General features: G+C 42.4%; 1 protein-coding gene and 1 long non-coding RNA gene across 4 annotated transcripts in view; both read right to left on the bottom strand.

Annotated features, from left to right (window-relative positions):
- The window catches only part of NAMPT (nicotinamide phosphoribosyltransferase), a 43,784-nt gene extending 37,112 nt beyond the window's left edge, over window positions 1–6,672 (bottom strand). The window contains exons 1-2 of one of the 3 annotated variants that reach the window (XR_014016601.1): window positions 6,333–6,656; window positions 5,626–5,729 (exon numbers count right to left, since the gene is read on the bottom strand). Coding sequence is in view for 1 of the 3 variants with exons in the window: in XM_081243583.1 (XP_081099709.1) it covers window positions 5,626–5,682 (57 nt within the window). In the remaining 2 variants the exon portion in view is untranslated. Of the gene's footprint in view, window positions 1–5,625; window positions 5,785–6,332 lie in introns of all 3 variants that reach the window. The other 2 variants (XR_014016602.1, XM_081243583.1) reach the window with 2 other exon arrangements.
- Window positions 6,673–12,557: 5,885 nt separating this feature from the next.
- Window positions 12,558–20,372, bottom strand: part of LOC308622260 — a 248,275-nt gene continuing 240,460 nt past the window's right edge. Inside the window, exon 4 of the long non-coding RNA XR_014016603.1 lies at window positions 12,558–17,522. This is a non-coding gene — a long non-coding RNA (uncharacterized lncRNA). The remainder of the gene's footprint in view (window positions 17,523–20,372) is intronic.

Raw genomic sequence — 20,372 nt, forward strand, 5'->3', positions numbered from 1 at the left:
ACAGGCTACCAAGGAGCTTGAATTTTACCTGAAGTGCAGTGGGAAGCCATTAGCATGCTTTAAGCTGGAGTGAATATGATCTGATTCACATTTGACAAGGATCAGCTTGGCAGAGATGGAGAATGGATTACGGGGTGACCAGAGGGGACACAGAGCATTAAGAGGCTACTGCCAAAGACAAGGTTAGGTGAGAGACTGGCTCAGTATCTTTGGAGAAGTAGGCTGATGGATTAGATTTGGGAATAAAGAGGGGAAGGAATTAAGGATGTCTCCTAGATTTTTGGCTTGAGCAACTGAGTGAATAATGGTGCCATTTACTGAGATGGGGAAAGCCATGGGAGGACTGGGTAGGGAAATCAAGAGCTTAGTTTTAAATATGTTAAGTAAACACTAACAAAAAGTTTCATAATATTCAAAATTAAAGTGACCTGCCAAAAGGGAGCCCTTAAATCATGTTGTTTTTCAGCACTGCTTTGACTTACATCACTAGAGAAAATAGTTGTACAATAAATTTAAAATTACTTATAAGATGAAGAGAAGAAAACAAATTTCTCATAATATCCCTAGCAAACATTACCCCTAAAAATGTTTCCTCAAGTGGCATAGCCTTCCTGCAACTAACGGAGTACTGCCAGTACATAAATATATGTGTGGTAAAGAACAGAGGCACGCAGGAAAATGTAGCTCTTCTAATAAAACTTAGTTTCACAGTTAGTTATGTGGTTGATTTACTTCATGAAAAAATAAGCTTCTAAAAACTGCAATCCCAGATATCCCTGTATAACAGTTCAAGAGAGGTATGAGAAATATTTAAGTTGCATAGAATCTTTCTGTGAAAGCAAAGTATAATTTTCTCCTGAGCTTCTCTAGATTTCCCATAAGGGTGACGCGATATATTTCCAAGAGCTTTCCTCCCACAACGGGATCACATGACCAAAGGCAACTACTACTAACCTCCTTTTACAGTTAATCACTAAGAAATAATCACAAGCCGACATTTTAACAGCACCATGTGTATGGAAGAGCACATGGAATAACAGACCCAAAGTCACAAACTAAGCTATGTTACCTATGTAATCTCTAAGGGCACTCGTAAGAGGCACTTACATTGGCTAAGACTCTTTGCTTCTTCAAAAGTAATATGCCAGAAACAGCAAAAATCATAACTGATTCCTTCCTCTTTTCAATATTATTCAAGATTTGTCAAGCCCTGGACTTCTGTTGCCCCAGAAAATAATTCATTGCTATTTGGCTTTTGAAGCAATAATAACTTCAAAATACAACTTAAGGGTTTTTGGATTACATTATTTTGGTGAAGGGGATAAATTGTAAAACCAGCCATTATCATTATGCTGCCTCTTCCCTTAAATCGGGCAGAGTTCCTGGCAACTTGTACCTTTTTTGCCACACCTTTGAGAGAGATTTCATAAACTGACAAAAAGGATGCCAGTTTCTGGTATTTTTGTTTTGCAAGATACTCTACAATCATTACTGACCTAATCCAATCTTCCTATGAGGTATGTTCATGATTTACATACATGATTTTATTTCTGTTGCCTGGGTTTTTCCTGTAATTTATAATATAAAACTTACTGGAAAAACTCTATCCTAAGAATGAACAGCTACTCTCTGACATACAAACTGCAGCAGGACCACGTGTCTCACAAGGCTTAGGCTGCTGCTGTGACCATACTTAAGTGCCTGTTCAGAAGCGGTGAAAGAGAAGCAACTATGAAAAATAGGAACAGCTCAGAGGAAGACACTGCGTAGCTAAAAGTCCAAGGCAGGACTAACTTGCTCATAAGATTTTCATCTATCCCCAAATCTTTTCCTCCAAAAAGCCCCAAATTAAGATTTGTTATTCCGCTACTAATGAGGAAGCAAGCTCTTTTTTAAAAAAAGCTAACTTGGGTGCTTAATCATCATACGTGAATTATATAGCTTCTTATAACTTTTCTAAAATCAACTTTCACCCATCTTAGATTGTAAGGGACATCTTTCGTATTTTATAATATCTAGTAGGCCTCCAATATTTATTAAATTAATGCATGAAAATGTGCTGAGTTCTAGATAACCATTTTTAAATGACCTTTTGAGAAGCAACCCACACTGGACAGCACATTTCATAACTCACATGTGATGTGGTTTAAACTGTAAATTGCTTAGGGATTACTTTCTTGTGCTATACATTATTTTTTTCTAACTAGGGCTCAATTGACAACATCATCCATTTTAATCGGCTAACAGGTAAAATGTTCAGAAGTGTTAAAATGATTCTCTGCTGTAGTTTGTTACAAACATTATCTACATAGGAGGGGAAGGAACAATGGAACAGAAATGAATCTTTTAATGATCCGGTTATTCAGAAACTGATCAATGGCTATCCCAGAAATAAGTGAAAAAAATGACCTGTCTCTTTTACAAAAAAACGCTCCAAATGCTTTTTAAGCACTGCAATGGCTAAGGCCAGCCCAAACGCACCTTTCTCTAGCTGGCTTAGCACAATGTAAATGTAACACAGTAGATAATTTTCCTTTAAACCATTTTGAAAACATAAATGGTTAACACTTAAGATTAAGTGTCCTTTTCATTTGTAACAAGAACCCAGGATAAAAATAGAAGAAACAACCACATTCACCTATTTCCTTAGTTCATCAATATGTATAATAAAGTATGAGATTACAGAAATGAGTATGTATCTTAAATGCCTCTCCTTTGGCCCAAATTGTCCTGATCCCTCTGGAAAGGATATACAAGTGAAGACAAAATTCCCACATGTTGTCATGCGCTTGGACACTATCCCATCTACTTGCAAAACACCTTTCTCTAGTGCCTAGACAGCCAATTATACTTGCTTCAGTTCTAGAAAAAATAAATCAACAATATTCTGCTCTCTTCCACCAATACATCTAAAGCTGTTAGCTCCCTACTTTAACTGGCCAACAGTATGCAAGTACTGATAAGGATATGCATGTAACATTCTCATGTAATTTCCTAATAAAAGTGTAATTTCACTACTTCTAGACTCAAGATTACCATTTCTGTCTCCTCTTCATCTAAGAAGATAAAAAGCCGAAAATGCTAAAGAGGCTATAAGGGCTACTAAAAGTGTAAGGAAAATGAAACTTAAACGACTAAATTGTGAGTGTGCAATACACTACTTATTTTACTGTACTGCTGTAAACCACTGGCATAAAACATATCGTCCTGACTGAATCCTCTTGAGGGTTTTTTTGTGGGGGAGGGAGGGAGGGAGGGAAATGAAATATCTTACGAAGATGATAATCTTAAAAGGTTTTACATTCGAAAGGGGATAAAATACACCAGTCTGACTTGAAAATGTACAGGAATAAACTTTATTAAATAGATGCAAATTCTGCTAGTGCAGTTAAGTATGCCTTGCTAGCAGATTAGAAAACTTCAAGGTAACCACTCTTACCTTTCATCCCAGGAAACTGATGTTAAAGCAGTTTACATTCCTTATATATAACGGCTAGAGGAACTACAAACGAAAGAAGCTTGCACACCGCTTTGTAATGTTTAAACCATTTTGAAAATATAAATGGTTAACACTTAAGTGTCCTTTTCATTTATAACAAGAACCCAGGATAAAAACAGAAGAAACAACCCCATTTACCTATTTCCTTAGTTCATCTTTATGTATAATAAAGTATGAGATTACAGAAATGAATATCTATTTATTTATTTAAATTTATTTATTGTATTTATTTATTTTTGGCTGTGTTGGGCCTTGCGGTGCGCGGGCTTCTTATTGCGGTGGCTTCTCTTGCTGCAGAGCACGGGCTCTAGGCACACGGGCGTCAGCCGCTGTGGCCCACGGGATTAGTTGCTCCGCTGCACGTGGGATCTTCCCGGACCAGGGCTCGAACCCATGTCCCCTGCATTGGCAGGCGGATTCTTAACCACTGTGCCAACAGGGAAGCCCTGAATATATACTTTAAACGTCTGTTTTGTTTTTTTAAAAGTTGGACCAATCAACCTCCGTTTACATTTCCCATTTTCAATAAAGTAAGTTACTACCTTAAAAAATCTGAAAATTATTTTAAAGATTTAGTTAGGGATAAAGTTCTAGAAAACTATGCATGAGACCATTCTAAAATCACTATTAAAAGTACTCAAAACACTATAATTGAACTAAGAGACCACAAGAGGAGCACAAGTAAAAATATCCTTGATAGCACTATGATATCCTTGCAATTGTGTAGATTTCCACTTTAAAATTACATTTAAAAGACCACTTGTTAAAGAAACTTGGTTCTACTACTTTAAATAATAACCCACCTAAATTATCATAAGCAGAATCGTAAACCAGCTGGGAAGGAAAGTTCAACAGAGAACTTAGGTAAAATGGGATTCTCCAAAATACTTCATTGGAATATTTAAGAAAAAACAAAAAGCAACAAAAACCACAACAAAACCCAAAATCTGAAAACATTATGCTTTAATCACTATATTCCAAACTACCATGCTGCTCAAGTAAAAACGAAAAATTATTCTGCGAAAGTGGAGTTTCCAGTCTGACATGTCATCTTTTAGGTGTCCTGGCTAACAAAGCTTGTTAGCAAAGTATAATCCAGTTTATTTCATATAATTTGGAAACCAGGGGAAAGGATATTTGCCGGATTTCTCTTTAATCACTCTTCCCTTTACTAATGTGTATGAGTTTCAAATAAAATTAACGGGTCAGCTATACATACAAGCGTCCAATAGCCATAGTAAGAGAATGTTGTGTCGCTTCTCTCTCAACAAGTTCTCCAAGGTTAACTACAGTTCCTTTAACACCTCGTGTTTCACTTTCCTTTTCACAAAAACCTCACAGTGGTCCTAACGGAATAAGGGCAGATCGGCCTTTCCAACAAGAGGTACGGAGCGTGAGTGATCACCAGGAGCAAGAGAGTCTGAAACGGAGCCCAGGGGAGTGGGACGGGGGATCCAGCAGGGCCACCAGGGGCAGCCGGGACACAGGCACAGGAACGTGGCTGGCTGCTCTGGCACCCCTACTAGGACTTCGCCCACCCGTTCCTCGGGAAGGGGCGTACCTGCCGGCTAAGGGGTGAGCGCGCTCGACTCAGCTCCGCGGGGGAAACCCCACTTCTCAAACCCGGCTCAGTCTTTCCACCGTGGAACCCCAGGGGCCGTTACCTAACTGACCCGCCTCTCGGGCGAGCCCTCGCTCAGCCCGGCCCGGGGCCAAAAGGCCGTGCTCCTGCGGAAGGCGTGAGATCGGCCGGTGACGCCCCAGCCACCCCGGCCGCCGGCCCGCTGAGCCGAGCTTAGCCGCCCCGAGCCCCGGGCAGCGGGCGCGCGGCACCAGCCCGGGCCCGCCTCAGCCCCTCGCCGCGCCCCCCTTCAACCACGCACCCCCAGGCCCCGCCTCCTGCCGTCTATCCCTCCATCCTTCCTCCATCCCTCCTCCATCCGCCTCCTCCCCACTGCGGCGCCAGCCTCACCTGCCCCTAATCGCCGTCGCCGCCGCCACCGCGCCTTCCCTCGGGGCCGCCTCGCGCCACGACCCCAGCCCGGCCGCCCCTGCCCCGCAGCCTCGCGCTGGTCCCCGACGCGCCCTCTCTTCCTTCGTCACCTGCCCCCGCCCCGAGCTTCTACCTTGTACGAGTCGGTGGCCAGGAGGATGTTGAACTCGGCTTCTGCCGCAGCATTCATCTCGGGCCGGAGTGTAGGGGCCGCGCGCCGCGGGCTGCCCGGCGCGGCTGCGAGGAAGGAGAAAAATGGGCTTCACCGCGCTCCGTTGCTTAAGTCACCGCTCTGTCGGAGAGGGAGGGTGAGAGGAGGGGGAAACGGAGCCGGGAGGAGGGACCAGAGGAGGGCAGGCCTGGGAGCCGTGACGCGGCGGGGGAGGCGGCGCGCGCGCTCGCAGTCTAGGGACTCCGGCGGCCTCCTCACCCCGGCTCCCCGCCCCCGCCCCCGCCCCATCGCCCTGGCGGGGACGCGAGGGGCGGGGCGCGGCCGCGCGTGCGCAGCGCGCAGGGGGCGGGGCGGGTAGGACGTGAGGCACGCTCCCTTCTCGGAGACGCCCATCCCGGGAAGCCTGAGGCTGCGGGGCCGACCCGGCCTTTGACCCGGGCGCCAGCTTGGCTTTCGTTTCCCTGCCCGGCGCAGTGGGGCGGGGCCGGGAGGGGGCGTTCCCAGCCTCGCCACCTCTGCGATTAGCCGGTTCGCCCGCCCCGCTGGCACCTTCCTATCCTACCCAGTCCTGGCCCGTTTTCTGAGTCCTCTTGAAGTCACACCACCCGGCTAGGGGCCAAGGAGCCTCCCTCTGCCCGTCTCCCCGTCCCCCTCACGCACTTACTCACCTTTGTCTCTGGCTCGGATTAAGGATCGAGCCTTTTGCCTCCATCCCTCGTGTCCCTCCTGGTCCTCCTAACCCGCGCTTTAAAATCTGAAGAGCTGCGGTGAGGAATAGGTCTAGGGGTCCCCTTTAATCTGACGCATCGACTCCGCTTTCCTCCGGCTCTATGGCTGAGCTCTTGATCCTTTGAGGATGTTTAGACTTTACCCGAGAAAATAGATTGCGTCCAAAGTCGGGGGTTGAAGTCAATCCTCACAGATAATAAGAGGACAAGACCTAGTTGAATCTAATATTGCCGAGAAGTAAACGGCAACGAGCCAAGTCTTTGACAGGGTGTGAGACTGACTTTTGTCATCGTTGTAATCGCTCAATCTTGGGAAACGGGTTGGCAACCTGGAAATAAAAAAGCAAGTGAAACGACGTCGGATGACTTCAGCCAAATGCGGACCATCCATTTGCGCAGTTCTCATACGTGGTTGCATTTTTGCGTAAAACTAAGATTCTCTTTGTCCCCATGATCAATAGCTGCTTTTTTTTTTTTTTTTTTTTTTTTTTTAAGATTTAGGTTTTACAAGGTACGAGTAGCTGGGAAAAAGCGATTTAATGAAAACCAGTACGGGAACTTTACAGATTGTCATTCAAATTAGTGAAAGTCTCATTTTATGGGGGTGGGGGGTCGGGGTGGAGGCTGTGAATTGAGAGTTTCATTGCCCGAAAACTGACACCGCTTCAATTAAAAGCAACTTCAGTCCAGACAATGTCACGGAGTCAATACAGATTCCTGACAAATGCCTCCATCTATAGGTAGACGCAGTACAAGCAAAGATCACAGAAGTAGTGAGATATCCCTAGGCACTCACCAAGGTAGTGAAAAATGCTAATGCATTTAGAATTATTTTCAACAATAAGGTTTAAAACAAACGAGGCTTTTTTGGTTGACCTTACGTGTGTTTACTAGGGGAAATTACTTTTCAAACTATTTAAATAATTAAAATATTAAAAATTTTATTAGGGGAGATTCTGTTATATTAGTTTAAGCAGTGCCATTCAAAGAAGAAAACTGATCCTTTTTGCTCCTCTTAATTTGGGGCTTTTTTTCCTTCATTCATTAAAAATTTCTATAACCTACTTTACTTAAATGACAAATGCATTTTGCTTAGCTTCCTGGAATCCATGTATGTATATAACTGACCATTGTTCTATGCACCTTATGCAGGGAAAAAAAAATTCTGATTACAAAGAGGGCTTTGTTTATGGTAGCATTTTTTTAAAAAAGCAAATAAAATTTGAACTGCATTCTTTGAGCTGAATTTACCGTTTTAAGGTGAAAAGCCTTAATATCAGTGCAAGTAAAAATGTTAATATTACACTGGCATTGCTTGTTAAACGCAGAAACGCAGAAACTCATAAAGCCTGCACCCATATTAGCAACTTAAACTCTCACAGCAGTCTCCAGAGAGGAATATGAAGTCATGTTACCAATAGAAAAATCACCATTTGTCTAAGGTAGAATTAGACACACTCTATATGTAACTACATGGTTAAGCAGGAACAATTTTGAGTTAGTCAGGATTTACAACTATGAAATTATCACCAAATACAAAGTCAAGGTTTCATTTTGAAATGGCCTCCCCTGAAGGACAATTTAACAGCTAGCATTTAGTATGTTTATCTAGTAGCATATAAAAGATCTGAGAAACTGTTACTCATAGGTCCCTGCAACATGACAAATAATGACGAAAACAAACACTCAAATGGGCCCCCTCAGTTTGTTCAAAGTCCTGGATTAATCTGCCACTCCTACCAAACAGCCAGTCAAGCTTGGTGAATTGGGCATCCAGCTCTGTGTCTATTTTCCTCAGAGAGCTATGAAAGGCCTGTGACTCATACATTTGATCAAAGTGGGTTTTCCTGCACCATCCTGTTTCCACACACCCTTCCAGACAGCCTTTGGTACACTTTGGTATTTCAAAGTTGCCTCGGATATTCTAATCAAACCTGAGTTCACCTCAGTAATAACACTGGAGAAGTAGGTGTGGGACTCACCCACCTGGAACTCCTGACAACGGTCCTATCCATTGCCCTACATAACTTTCTCTAGCTTTACCAAGGAGCAAAAGCTGTCACGAAGACAAATGTAAAAGAGGAATTTTTAAATTAAACTTCAACCTTTTCCTTATTCAAACTTCCATGGCCCTTTGGGGACACCCCAGAGTTCTAATTTTGTAAGGAAAAGGTCTCATCTACAGAAAGACATGGGTCTTTGTGAATCTGATTATCAGCGCTGCCCACCCCTGACTCAGTTTGCTGGGTCCTCTACAATCACATAGAGACCCACAGAAAACTGCTGAGTCTTAGTCTAAAAGTATAGAAATGATAGAGTAAATGTAACCCACATACAGGAAAAATTAGCACACATACATGGATTGTTCATAGACCTTCCATTACAAAACGTTCTGGTACACTTTCTATGGTGTTGAGGTCTGACTGTGCTACACTCTTCTAACCAACTATTTTCCTGGGCAAAGTAAGGAAAATGTGTACATGTTAGGATGTTATGAGTGGGGATTTGGATGTCATAATTACTTATAAATTTTGCTGATGGCCACTTTTAGACTCAATGGCCACAATCAATGACTGAGAGAATGAGACTGTTAGGACTATAAAAGACTGTCAAGATATTTTCATGCAACGTTTCCCTAAGAGAGTTTTTATCACTGATGGCAGTATGTGGTATATATCAGTGGTACACAGATATGCATTTTTATTTCAATCATTATGTATTTATTTTTATTTTTTTGTGGTACGCGGGCCTCTCACTGCTGTGGCCTCTCCCGTTGCGGAGCGCACAGGCTCAGCGGCCATGGCTCACGGGCCTAGCCGCTCTGCGGCATGTGGGATCTTCCGAAACCAGAGCACGAACCCAGGTCCCCTGCATCGGCAGGCGGACTCTCAACCACTGTGCCACCAGGGAAGCCCTATGTATTTATTTTTAATGAGTTTTAGAAAAATATAACTAGCACACAAAACTCAATTTTTTTCTTGGGAATCATTACTTAGGATGAAGCCAAAGTTGATGGGCACTGGGACTGGTGAACTTTGTTATTTTCCTTGCCTCTCCTAACCTGTCAGCTACTTTCATATCTTCAACAGAAGACTGGTTTCCTTGAAGAAGCTAAACAGAAAAGGCTACATACTGTATGATCTCATTTATATAAAATTCTAGAAAGGCAAAACTAGTGTGAAAGAAAGTGATTGTCAGAGGCTGAGGCTAAGGGAAGCTGACTGAATGCAAAGGGGCATGAGGAAACTTTTTGGGGTGAAGGAAATGATATGTGTGATAGTGATTATACAACTGTTCACATATGTCAATTAATTGAAGTCTATACTTAAAATTGGTGAATTTTATTGTGTATAAGTTATATCTCAAGAAAACTAAAGACTGGTTTTCTTGAAATCATTTAAAATATTTTCCCCCTCTTTTCCCATTCTGTTTTTTTATGTTTCCATTTCCATGTTCCCATTTTACTTTACAGGATTTGGAGATGAGCACCATTTTGCTCTCCTTAGAGAAAGGATAGTTGTTAGAACAAAAAAAATCTTACAATTTGTATGGAAACACAAAAGACCCCAAATAGCCAAAGCAATCTTCAGAAAGAAAAACAGAGCTGGAGGAATCAGGCTCCGTGACTTCAGACTATACTACTGATACAAAGCTATAGTAATCAAAACAGTATGGTACTGGCACAAAAACAGAAATATAGATCAATGGAAGAACATAGAAAGTCCAGAGATAAACCCATGCACCTATGGTCAACAGATCTATGACAAAAGAGGCAAGAATAGACAATGGAGAAAAGACAGCCTCTTCAATAAGTGGTGCTGGGAAAACTGGACAGCTACATGTAAAAGAATGAAATTAAAACATTCTCTAACACCATACACAAAAGTAAACTCAAAATGGATTAAAGACCTAAATGTAAGACCTGATACTATAAGACTCTTAGACGAAAACATAGGCAGAACAGTCTCTGACATAAATCACAGCAAGATCTTTTTTGATCCACCTCCTAGAGAAATGAAAATAAAAAAGGTAAACAAATGGCACCTAAATAAACTTGAAAACTTTTGCACAGCAAAGGAAACCATAAACAAAACGAAAAGACAACCCACAGAATGGGAGAAAATATTTGCAAATGAAGCAACTGACAAAGGATTAATCTCCAAAATTTATAAGCAGCTCATGCAGCTCAATATCAAAAAAAAAACCCAATCCAAAAATGGGCAGAAGACGTAAATAGACATTTCTCCAAAGAAGATATACAGATTACCAAAAAGCACATGAAAAGATGCTCAATATCACTAATTACTAGAGAAATGCAAATCAAAACTACAGTGAGGTATAATGTTACACCAGTCAGAATGGGCATCATCAAAAAAAAAGTCAACAATAAATACTGGAGAGGGTGTGGAGAAAAGGGAACCCTCCTACACTCTTGGTGAGAATGTAAATTGGTACAACCACTATGGAGAACAGTAAGGAGGTTCCTCAAAAAACTAAATATAGAACTACCATATGATCCAGCAATCCCACTCCTGGGCATATATCATAATTCGAAAAGATACAGGCACCCCAATGTTCATTGCAGCACTACTTACAATAGCCAAGACATAGAAGCAACCTAAATGGCCATGGACAGAGGAGTGGATAAAGAAGATGTGTTTCATATATACAATGGAACACTACTCAGCCGTAAAAAATAATGAAATAATGCCATTTGCAACAGCATGGATGGACCTAGAGATTGTCATATTGAGTGAAGTCAGACAGAGAAAGACAAACACCATATGATATTGTTTATATGTGGAATCTAAAAAACGTGGTACAAATGAACTTATTTAGAAAACAGAAATAGAGTCACAGATGTAGAAAACAAACTTATGATGACCAGGGGGCAAAGGGGGGGAGGGATACATTGGGAGATTGGGACTGACATATGCACACTATTATACATAAAATAGATAACTAATAAGGACCTACTGTATAGCACAGGGAACTCTACTCAATATTGTGTAATGACCTATATGGGAAGAGAATCTAAGAAAGAGTGGATATATGTATATGTATAACTGATTCACTTTGCTGTACATCTGAAATTAACAGAACATTGTAAGTCAACTATACTCCAAGAAAAATTTTTAAAAAGACAAGAAAGGATAGTTGTTGAAGTTGCTGAACATTTATAGAAGCCCAATGTCAAAAGGAGTTTCTTGCTATTGAGTAGGAAGCAGGAAAAGGAATACAATTAAGTTCAATAGGAATATAAAAACACCTAGTATATACATAGTAATGTACAAAGAAGCATGAAGACTTCAAAAAGAAATGTCACATTTGTCCTCTGTTCTTTTCCAAAGCAGCTGTGAAGTGACTGGGATCTGGAGTTGGGTGAAATAAAACAATACAGGTAGCTCATTCATAATTCCCAGTATATTCAGCATTAGACTGTAAAATCAAGATAAAACTGCATATAGATATGACCCTTAAATACAGGAACAACTTGTAAGGAACAATCAAGGCCTGGATAAAGATCAACCACCTCGCACCCAACGTCCACACCCTGGACTTTTTCTCTACCAAGAACTGCTCCACCTGTGAAACTTTAAATTGCAGCCCTGCTTCCTCTGGTCAGCATATCCTGCTTTTCTCGTTCACTCACTCACTCTCCTCCTGGAACTTTGTTGCTCAGCACTTGCCCATAAGACTTCACTTTCCTCCTTATCTAGACCTAGCCCTGTTCCTTCTAGTGTCAGCATCATCTGTGGGCCCCTTATTTCCTAGTTGGCCCTCAGATCCTTACCTTTTTGGCCCTTAGAGTATCCAGGCTGCTGAGCACCAGTAGGAAACATCACACAGCCATGAATCTGTCATCCACAGCAGGACAATGCGGTGCTGCCTGGAAGTCCTTTTATTCCCCCCATTCATCAGTCCTTCCCATGTTGCTCAGCAGTTTTTTTTGTTTGTTTGTTTGTTTTGTTTTTTTGCGGTACGAGGGCCTCTCACTGCTGTGGCCTCTCCCGTTGCGGAACACAGGCTCCGGACGCGCAGGCTCAGCGGCCATGGCTCACGGGCCCAGCCGCTCCGCGGCATGTGGGATCTTCCCGGACCGGGGCACGAACCCGTGTCCCCTGCATCGGCAGGCGGACTCTCAACCACTGCGCCACCAGGGAAGCCCTGCTCAGCAGTTTTTTGAAATGTTTACCTCTCTCCTCAAACTCTTTACCCTCAAACAACTCTCTTCCTCTTAGCAGACGATAGAGTCCCCTATGTAAGAAAAACCAAGGTCATCACTAGGAACTCCCTAAACTATAATAGCTATGAAAGCAGTGGTCTGTCTTTTTTAGAAGTTTATTCTCAGAGCCACCTGTAGTGCAAGGCACACAGCAGGGGCTTAGTAAATATTTACTGGCTGAATGGAGCTATTTCTATCACCAACAAAAGCAGGATGGACCCTGTGGTAGCTTATATCATTTGCCCATGTTCAAAGCCCCTCTCTTCTGCATTGTTCACCCGTATTCAAAGTCGTTCTTCCACACCGTCGTCCTATCAAACTCAGGCATGACCGCAGGAATTGCTTTAGCCATGAAATGTGGACTGAGCTGATATGCATCACTTCCCTGCAGGAGCTTTAACTCAGGCGTGGTTGCTATTCTCTCTTTTCTTTCTGCCACCAAGACTGCAGGGTTCCAGATAGGGGCTGAGCCATGAGCCTAAATCCTGAAATGTGGGTGACACTGAACCAAATCAGAGCCAACAGGCACTGGACGTGTAATGTGAGTGAGAAATCAACCTTTCTCGTTGTAAACCGTGTTGATTTTGGAGGTTGTTACCACAGCATAACTAGGTTTATCCTGACAGATAGAAGCCTCTACACACATTTTCTTCTTTCTCCAGGCTCAGGGAAAGAGGTGCCTTTCTCTCTGGCCCGGGCTAATCTCCCTCACCTATGCTCTGGATCCACCTCCTGCCCCCTCCCCCCGCCATCTCCTTAGGTCCCATTCTTGTTAGTCATCACCCCTTCTCTCTTCTGAACCTTCAAATGCCCCCTTTCTGCTGACTTCTCCCTGGTGTACAAACATAATTCAGTCTCTCCCATCTTAAAACAAAACCGAAAGACCAATTTCCTTTTCCAGATATCACAGTTTCTCTCTCCTTTTCCAGAAAAAGAGGTCTGCACCTCCCATCTCTACTTTGTTTCCTCAGTCTGTGTGGCACTGACACTTTGGCCAGATAAGCTGGAAGACCCAATGGTTATATTTCACAGATGTTGGCTAGTAACACCAGTAAAAACAGAAATAATCTCTTTTCTTCATTTAACCATTATCCCTCTTGTTTCTGCCTGTGACATAAGGGTGAGAGTGTTTTCTCCAAAGGAAGTCTGAACCTATTATTTCACAGTTCCATCTGCCATAGAACAGGAAGAAACCACCTGTTATCTACCTTAAAATTTATCTGAGCCTGGGCTAGCTACCTCTTTCTTTCCCAATGGTGAGTTTACCATTCACCTATAGCACCTGTTAATCAGATGCTAGGGAACATTTTGGATCCCATCCTTGTCCAGGGCTGTTAATCCTGGGGCCAACTATCAGTCCCAAAGAGCTTGTCCCCATTTTTCATTGTGGCCTGCTCTAAAATTTAGAATTCTGGAGTTGGGCACGTGGGCTGAATTCCCCAGAGATATTTCACACTCTAAGTTGCATATAAATTCATCCAGACTCAGTAAGAATGAACAGGGGCGCTACCCTGAAAACTGAGCAGCATGTCTCTACATAGTATTTAGTTAAAATAATCCGATTTAATTAAAGCCCATGGCTCTTGCCAAGGCTTTTTAAATGTTCTGTTCTGCTGAGCCACACCTATGATACATTAGACGCTCGTATAAGAAGTCATTGTTCTAGATTTCCTTTTGTTTCTCCAAGTCACACCAACCTTGTGGGATAATCAAGAACTTGGGAAACAAACAAAATGGTTTAGTATGTACAGTCTTCTCTTCCCATTCCAAATTATTACAGCTCCTCCTTTCCCAAGGTTTCTAAGACACTCATTTCAATGCATTGACCACTCTTGGATTGGGGGTCATTCTCTCTGCTCTTTGCTCTGATGCATGGTAGCCTCTTCTAGCCTGCTTGTCATCCTTCTGCAGCCACATGCCCTGCAGTTGTGCTCATGCAGTGGCTTTGTACTTCTGTAAATGGTAGTGCTGGGTAAGGCTCTTGGACCACTAGTGATTAGAGCTCGTAATACAACTTTAAAAAGAATTCTGGGGCTTCCCTGGTGGCGCAGTGGTTGGGAGTCCGCCTGCCGATGCAGGGGACGCGGGTTCATGCCCCGGTCCGGGAGGATCCCGTGTGCCGCGGAGCGGCTGGGCCCATGAGTCATGGCCGCTGAGCCTGCGCGTCCGGAGCCTGTGCTCCGCAACGGGAGAGGCCACAGCAGTGAGAGGCCCACGTACCACAAAAAAAACAAAACAAAAAACAAAAAACAAACAAACAAAAGAGAATTCTGGCTTTCATTGTCCTCTCATCTCAGATACTTGGGACAACTTTCCAAGGGCTTACCTAGAGGGTGTTGGGATGGTACCACCCTGTTTCAATAAACAGACCTCCCCTCACTTTTCTCAGATAGGATACTTTCAGTGGCAGGAGTGATACTATTGCTATTAAAGGTGGCTTAAGGAATAGGGGCTTAATTTCATCGACAACAGGAAGTCTTGGGGTAGGTTTTTTGAGGGTGGGTTCAGTAACTCAAAAATATCAAGATTCCTGGCTCTTTCTTTTTTCCCTCTCTGTTCTCCTCAATGTTATTAAAGAAGTGTCTTTGTCACACAAGTCACAAGATGATTGCCACAGCTCCAGGTGTCATGACTTCACACAAAAACATGCAGAAGCAAGAAAAGAAAGTGGGGTTTTGTTTCATGTGCACGTCTCTCTTTTTATTAGATGGAAAAATCTTTCCCAGAAGCCCCCAACAGACTTCCCTTGGGCCCTACTGCCCAGAGTTGGATGTATGCCCATGCCCTAGATGCAAGGGAGAATACAAAGGTGAGAATGTTGACATATTCAGTTTCTGGAATAGGAGGAAAACTCCACCATCAAGGAGGAAGGGGGTTAGAAATGGAACTATCAATACCATATGATCCAGCAATCACACTCCTGGGCATATATCCAGAGAAAACCATAATTTGAAAAGACACATGCACCCCAATGTTCATAGCAGCACTATTTACAATAGCCAAGACATGGAAACAACCTAAATGTCCATCAACAGAGGAGTAGATAAAGAAGATGCGTTACATATAGACAACGGAATATTACTCAGCCATAAAAAGGAACAAAATAATGCCATTTCCAGCAACATGGATGGACTTAGATTATCATACTAAGTGAACTAAGACTTACAGATTATCATACTAAGTGAAGTAAGTCAGACAGAGAAAGACAAATATGACATCATTCATATGTGGAATCTAATTTAAAAAATGATACAAATGAACTTATTTACAAAACAGAAACAGACTTATAGATATTGAAAACAAACTTACGGTGACCAAAGGGGAAACACGGGGGTGGGGGGAGGGATAAATCAGGAGCTTGGGATTAACATACACATACTACTATATATAAAACAGAAAACCAACAAGGACCTACTGTATAGTGCAGGGAACTCTACTCAATCCTCTGTAATGACCTATATGGGAAAAGAATCTCAAAAAGAGTGGATATATGTATTATATGTATAACTGAATCACTCTGCTGTACAACCGAAACTAACACAACATTGTAAATCAACTATACTGCTATAAAATTATAAAAAAAGAAATGACTGTTGCGTGGGTAATGACAATAATCTCCTTATCACTACCTGCTAGAAGTCCAGGTGCCTCAGGGGTCTCCTGTCTCAGAGTGAATTCATTCTCTCTCTACATGAAGGAATCTGTACCTAGATTTTGCCTCTTCTGTCTCCTTCCTTATTAGAGGGTAATAATCTCACCATTCCAGGTAGTTCCATCATTCCTAAAGTTCTCGTCATAATTTCTTCCAACAGCCTGAGGCAATCTTAACGTCAGTGGAACTCCTAGTGGCCTGCCTGGTACTCAGAAGCAACCCAAGCAGGATATGTAGGTTAAAGGCCTGTTTCTGCCACCCATCCTCCCATCCTTCCCCCATCCTCCCCAGTTTTGCTACTTTACAGCAAGCAAAGCCACATTTATTCCCTATGCAGGCTCAGAAAAAATGTGTGTTGGCTAGCAAAAATGTTTATACTTTTTTCCAGAGTGATCACGAGTATTTCTAAGGAGTAATCACTAAACAATGACCTACTCTCATATATATTTATTCAACTACCCTCATTACTTTATAATCTTACATTATGTGCTCACTGTATCATTATACTGAATCTAATACAGTATTGGCTCTTATATTGTCAATAATAGTTTTCAGGTACCATCTGGATGCTTTTAAATGTATTAATGCTTAGACTTTAAAAAATTAAGAAGAGCTTCTGTTCAATAAATTGTTATCACTATCATTCCAAAGCATTTATTAAGCATTTCATTCCATGTGGTACTATTCTAGCTGGTATATAAACAAAAGACGGCAATACCTTTTGACTAGAGGTTGAATAGTAAACACAGGAATTGTAATTGATTTAGTTAATATAAATATTCATAATTTTCACTGATAAAGAGGGAGACCAAGCTCAGCCTGGGCTCAAAGGGATGGCTGCATCTTAGAAAGGCCTTTATTCAATTTTCTGAGTACTTACTATACTCAAGATCTTCGTGGGCTTACAGAGAATGATATGATAGAATCTCTGCCTTCTAAGGGCAAACAATCTTATGGGGAAACCCAAGAATTAGTTTTCCCTCCTTCTGAAGGTCATTTCACATCGCTTCAGAAACCGTACTTTAGCCTTGCTCTGCTGACATCCCACCCTGAACCACTGCTTACCTGCTGTTCTTAGGGCCCAGGATACACAGGCTGCAGCCCCCTGTGGGCTGATGGTACCCTGTCTACAGGGTCCTCCATGGAAGGCAAAGAAACACTGGACAGACGTTACCTCTTTTAAATCCATGTCCCTTGTCGAGCACATCGTTCCACATAAAATCTGTATTAGGATGCAGTTACACTTAGTTGGCTGTAACAGAAACAAACAAACAAACACAATGGCCTAAATAATATTTAAATTTACTTCTTTCTCTGAGAATAAGCAGTGCAGAGATGATAGAATGGTTCAGGAATCCACACTCTGTCTTGTTTTGTCATCCTTAACATGAGGCTTTGATCCCGTGGTCTGAATTGGCTATTTCAGCTCTGCTCATCAACTTTGCATTGGATGGCTGCTGTATGCAGAACAGACTGTAAGGGGTAAGAGAGTAAGTGAGGAACCCAGCTAAATGACCACTGTAGTCCACATGAGAAATGGAAGTGGCGTGGACTAAGATCGCAGGAGTGGGAAGAGAAAGAAATGGACAGATCTGAGATATCTGGAAATAGAGTTAACAGGCCTTGTTGAGACATAAGATGTGTGTGCAAGAGAGGAGGAGATTGTTGAAGGCTGTGTGAAGAGTGGAAGTAATGATGATTCTTAGGCTTTGGCTTTAACTGCTGGGTGGTTCCATTAAATGAGTTGTGGACAACTTCAGAAAAAATTTTAGGGGAATCAAATTAATAAGAGTTCAATTTAGGCAGTTAAAGCTTGAGATTTCTATTAGACGATTATGAGACGACCTGTTTGCCTACTGAGTTTTTTTTTTTTTTTTTTTTTTTTTTTTGCTGTACGCGGGCCTCTCACTGCTGTGGCCTCTCCCGCCGCGGAGCACAGGCTCCGGACACACAGGCTCCGCGGCCATGGCTCGCGGGCCCAGCCGCTCCGCGGCATGTGGGATCCTCCGGGACAGGGGCACGAACCCGTGTCCCCTGCATCGGCAGGCGGACTCTCAACCACTGCGCCACCAGGGAAGCCCTTTTTTTTTTTTTTTTTTTTTTTTTTTTATGCGGTACGCGGGCCTCTCACTGTTGTGGCCTCTCCCGCTGCGGAGCACAGGCTCCGGACGTGCAAGCTCAGCGGCCATGGCTCATGGGCACAGCCGCTCCGCGGCATGTGGGATCTTCCCGGACCGGGGCACGAACCCGTGTCCCCTGCATCGGCAGGCGGACTCCCAACCACTGCGCCAACAGGGAAGCCCTGCCTACTGAGTTTTGACTACTATCTGGATTTCTCCTTCCTGTGTCCTGATGCCTACAAGGATACCTGGTCCCCAAATGCTTCCATAATTAGAAAAAATTGTGTCGCTATCCATTCTTCAGTTTTGTTTCTGGGGTTTCCTGGCCATTTGTTTCAGACCAGTCTTTGTAGATCTCAGTTTCCCCAGCTTCATTCTGCCTGGTGCTGGTTTCCTGTCCCCAGAGTGAGTTCTGATCCTGTTTCTATAGTCACAGGGTAACTTGAGACCAAGTCTACACAAATCAAGCTGCTGGAAATAGACAAATCATTTTTTGAAAAGAAACGATTTCTTTCCAATTCTTGCAAAATTTCGTCGTCTATAATTTTCTTCTTTTGGTGTTGTTCATTTATTGGGATACGCAAAGAAATAAAATGCATTTTTAGAAAATTTCCAAACGCTAAATAAATATTAGTAAGTTGGATATTTACTACTGATATTTTCTTATTTTGAGCATAAATATCTATTGCAAATGAAGAGAAAGGCAAAAGAGAAGCTACTATGTTCTTCATGTAAAAAAAAAAATAGCTTAAGGGTATCTCCATGGTACTAGAGCTGGTCCAAAAGTAGTTCCATTAGGTTGCTGAAAGCTGATCAACCTATAGGGGACTGTGAAACACTAACTAAACCGACAAACAATAGACTGACTGGTCTTCTCAAGGGAAAATTTAATAAATTGCCATGTGAAATAAACCTGACTTAACAATGGGATCCTGTTATCTGTACATCAGGTTCCCTCTAAAACCAGTTTACATGTTAATAATTTGCTTGACAGATACAGAATAGGACATAGAGTGTTAGATGCTCTCAAAAGATATCTCCATTAAGTCATCTAAGTCTGGGAAATTAGCTTTCTTTATTCTGGGGATACTTTTATCCAGATTAGAGCTCTTGGTCTTCTAGAATCAAAGCAGCCTCCTCTTGGAGAGTATTGGAAAACAGTGACAAATTCCACAGGTACCATTTCAACGTGCCAGGCAAGCTACAGTGCAGTTGGAGAGAAGGAACAGTTTCATTTTACATTAGTGGCATTTGAGCCATGTCTTCTTGACACAGGAATTGGTCATTTTCCAACTCTACCAACAACACATCTGTAAGTTGTCTCTTCAGCTATTGGTATTATGATTACATTCTGTTTTCACTTTCAGATGATGACTTTTTCCTTATTCTACACCCACATTCTGGATATTCTAGTGTAGTCCTTCATGTGCCAACAACATTCAAGTTTTAAGAAAGACTTTAGGGACTTCCCTGGTGGCACAGTGGTTAAGAATCTGCCTGCCAATGCAGGGGACATGGGTTCGAGCCCTGGTTGGGGAAGATCCCATATGCACGGAGCAACTAAGCCCATGAGCCACAACTACTGAGCCTGCACTCTAGAGCCCATGAGCCACAACTATGGAGCCCGCATGCCACAGCTACTGAAGCCCACATGTCTAGAGCCCGTGCACTGCAACAAAGAGTAACCCCCTCTCGCCGCAACTAGAAAAAGCCCACGCGCAAGCAACGAAGACGCAACGTAGCCAAAAATTAAAAAAAAAAAAAGAATGACTTTAAAGCTGTGTGCCACAATCATTACATTTACTAGGAATTCACAAGGCTCTTCTCAATGAAATTATTCAAACTAATTAATGATGTGTGTGAATCTACTGAATGTGATGACTTACATAATTTGGGAGGGGATAAATACCCCATGGGTGCCTTGAATTCCAATTAGTATATGGATATGTGTTCAAAATCAAAGAGGAAATAAATTTATACAT

This window comes from Mesoplodon bidens (genome assembly GCF_964165515.1).
Source record: "Mesoplodon bidens genome assembly, chromosome: 9".
Classification (NCBI taxonomy): Eukaryota; Metazoa; Chordata; class Mammalia; order Artiodactyla; family Ziphiidae; genus Mesoplodon; species Mesoplodon bidens.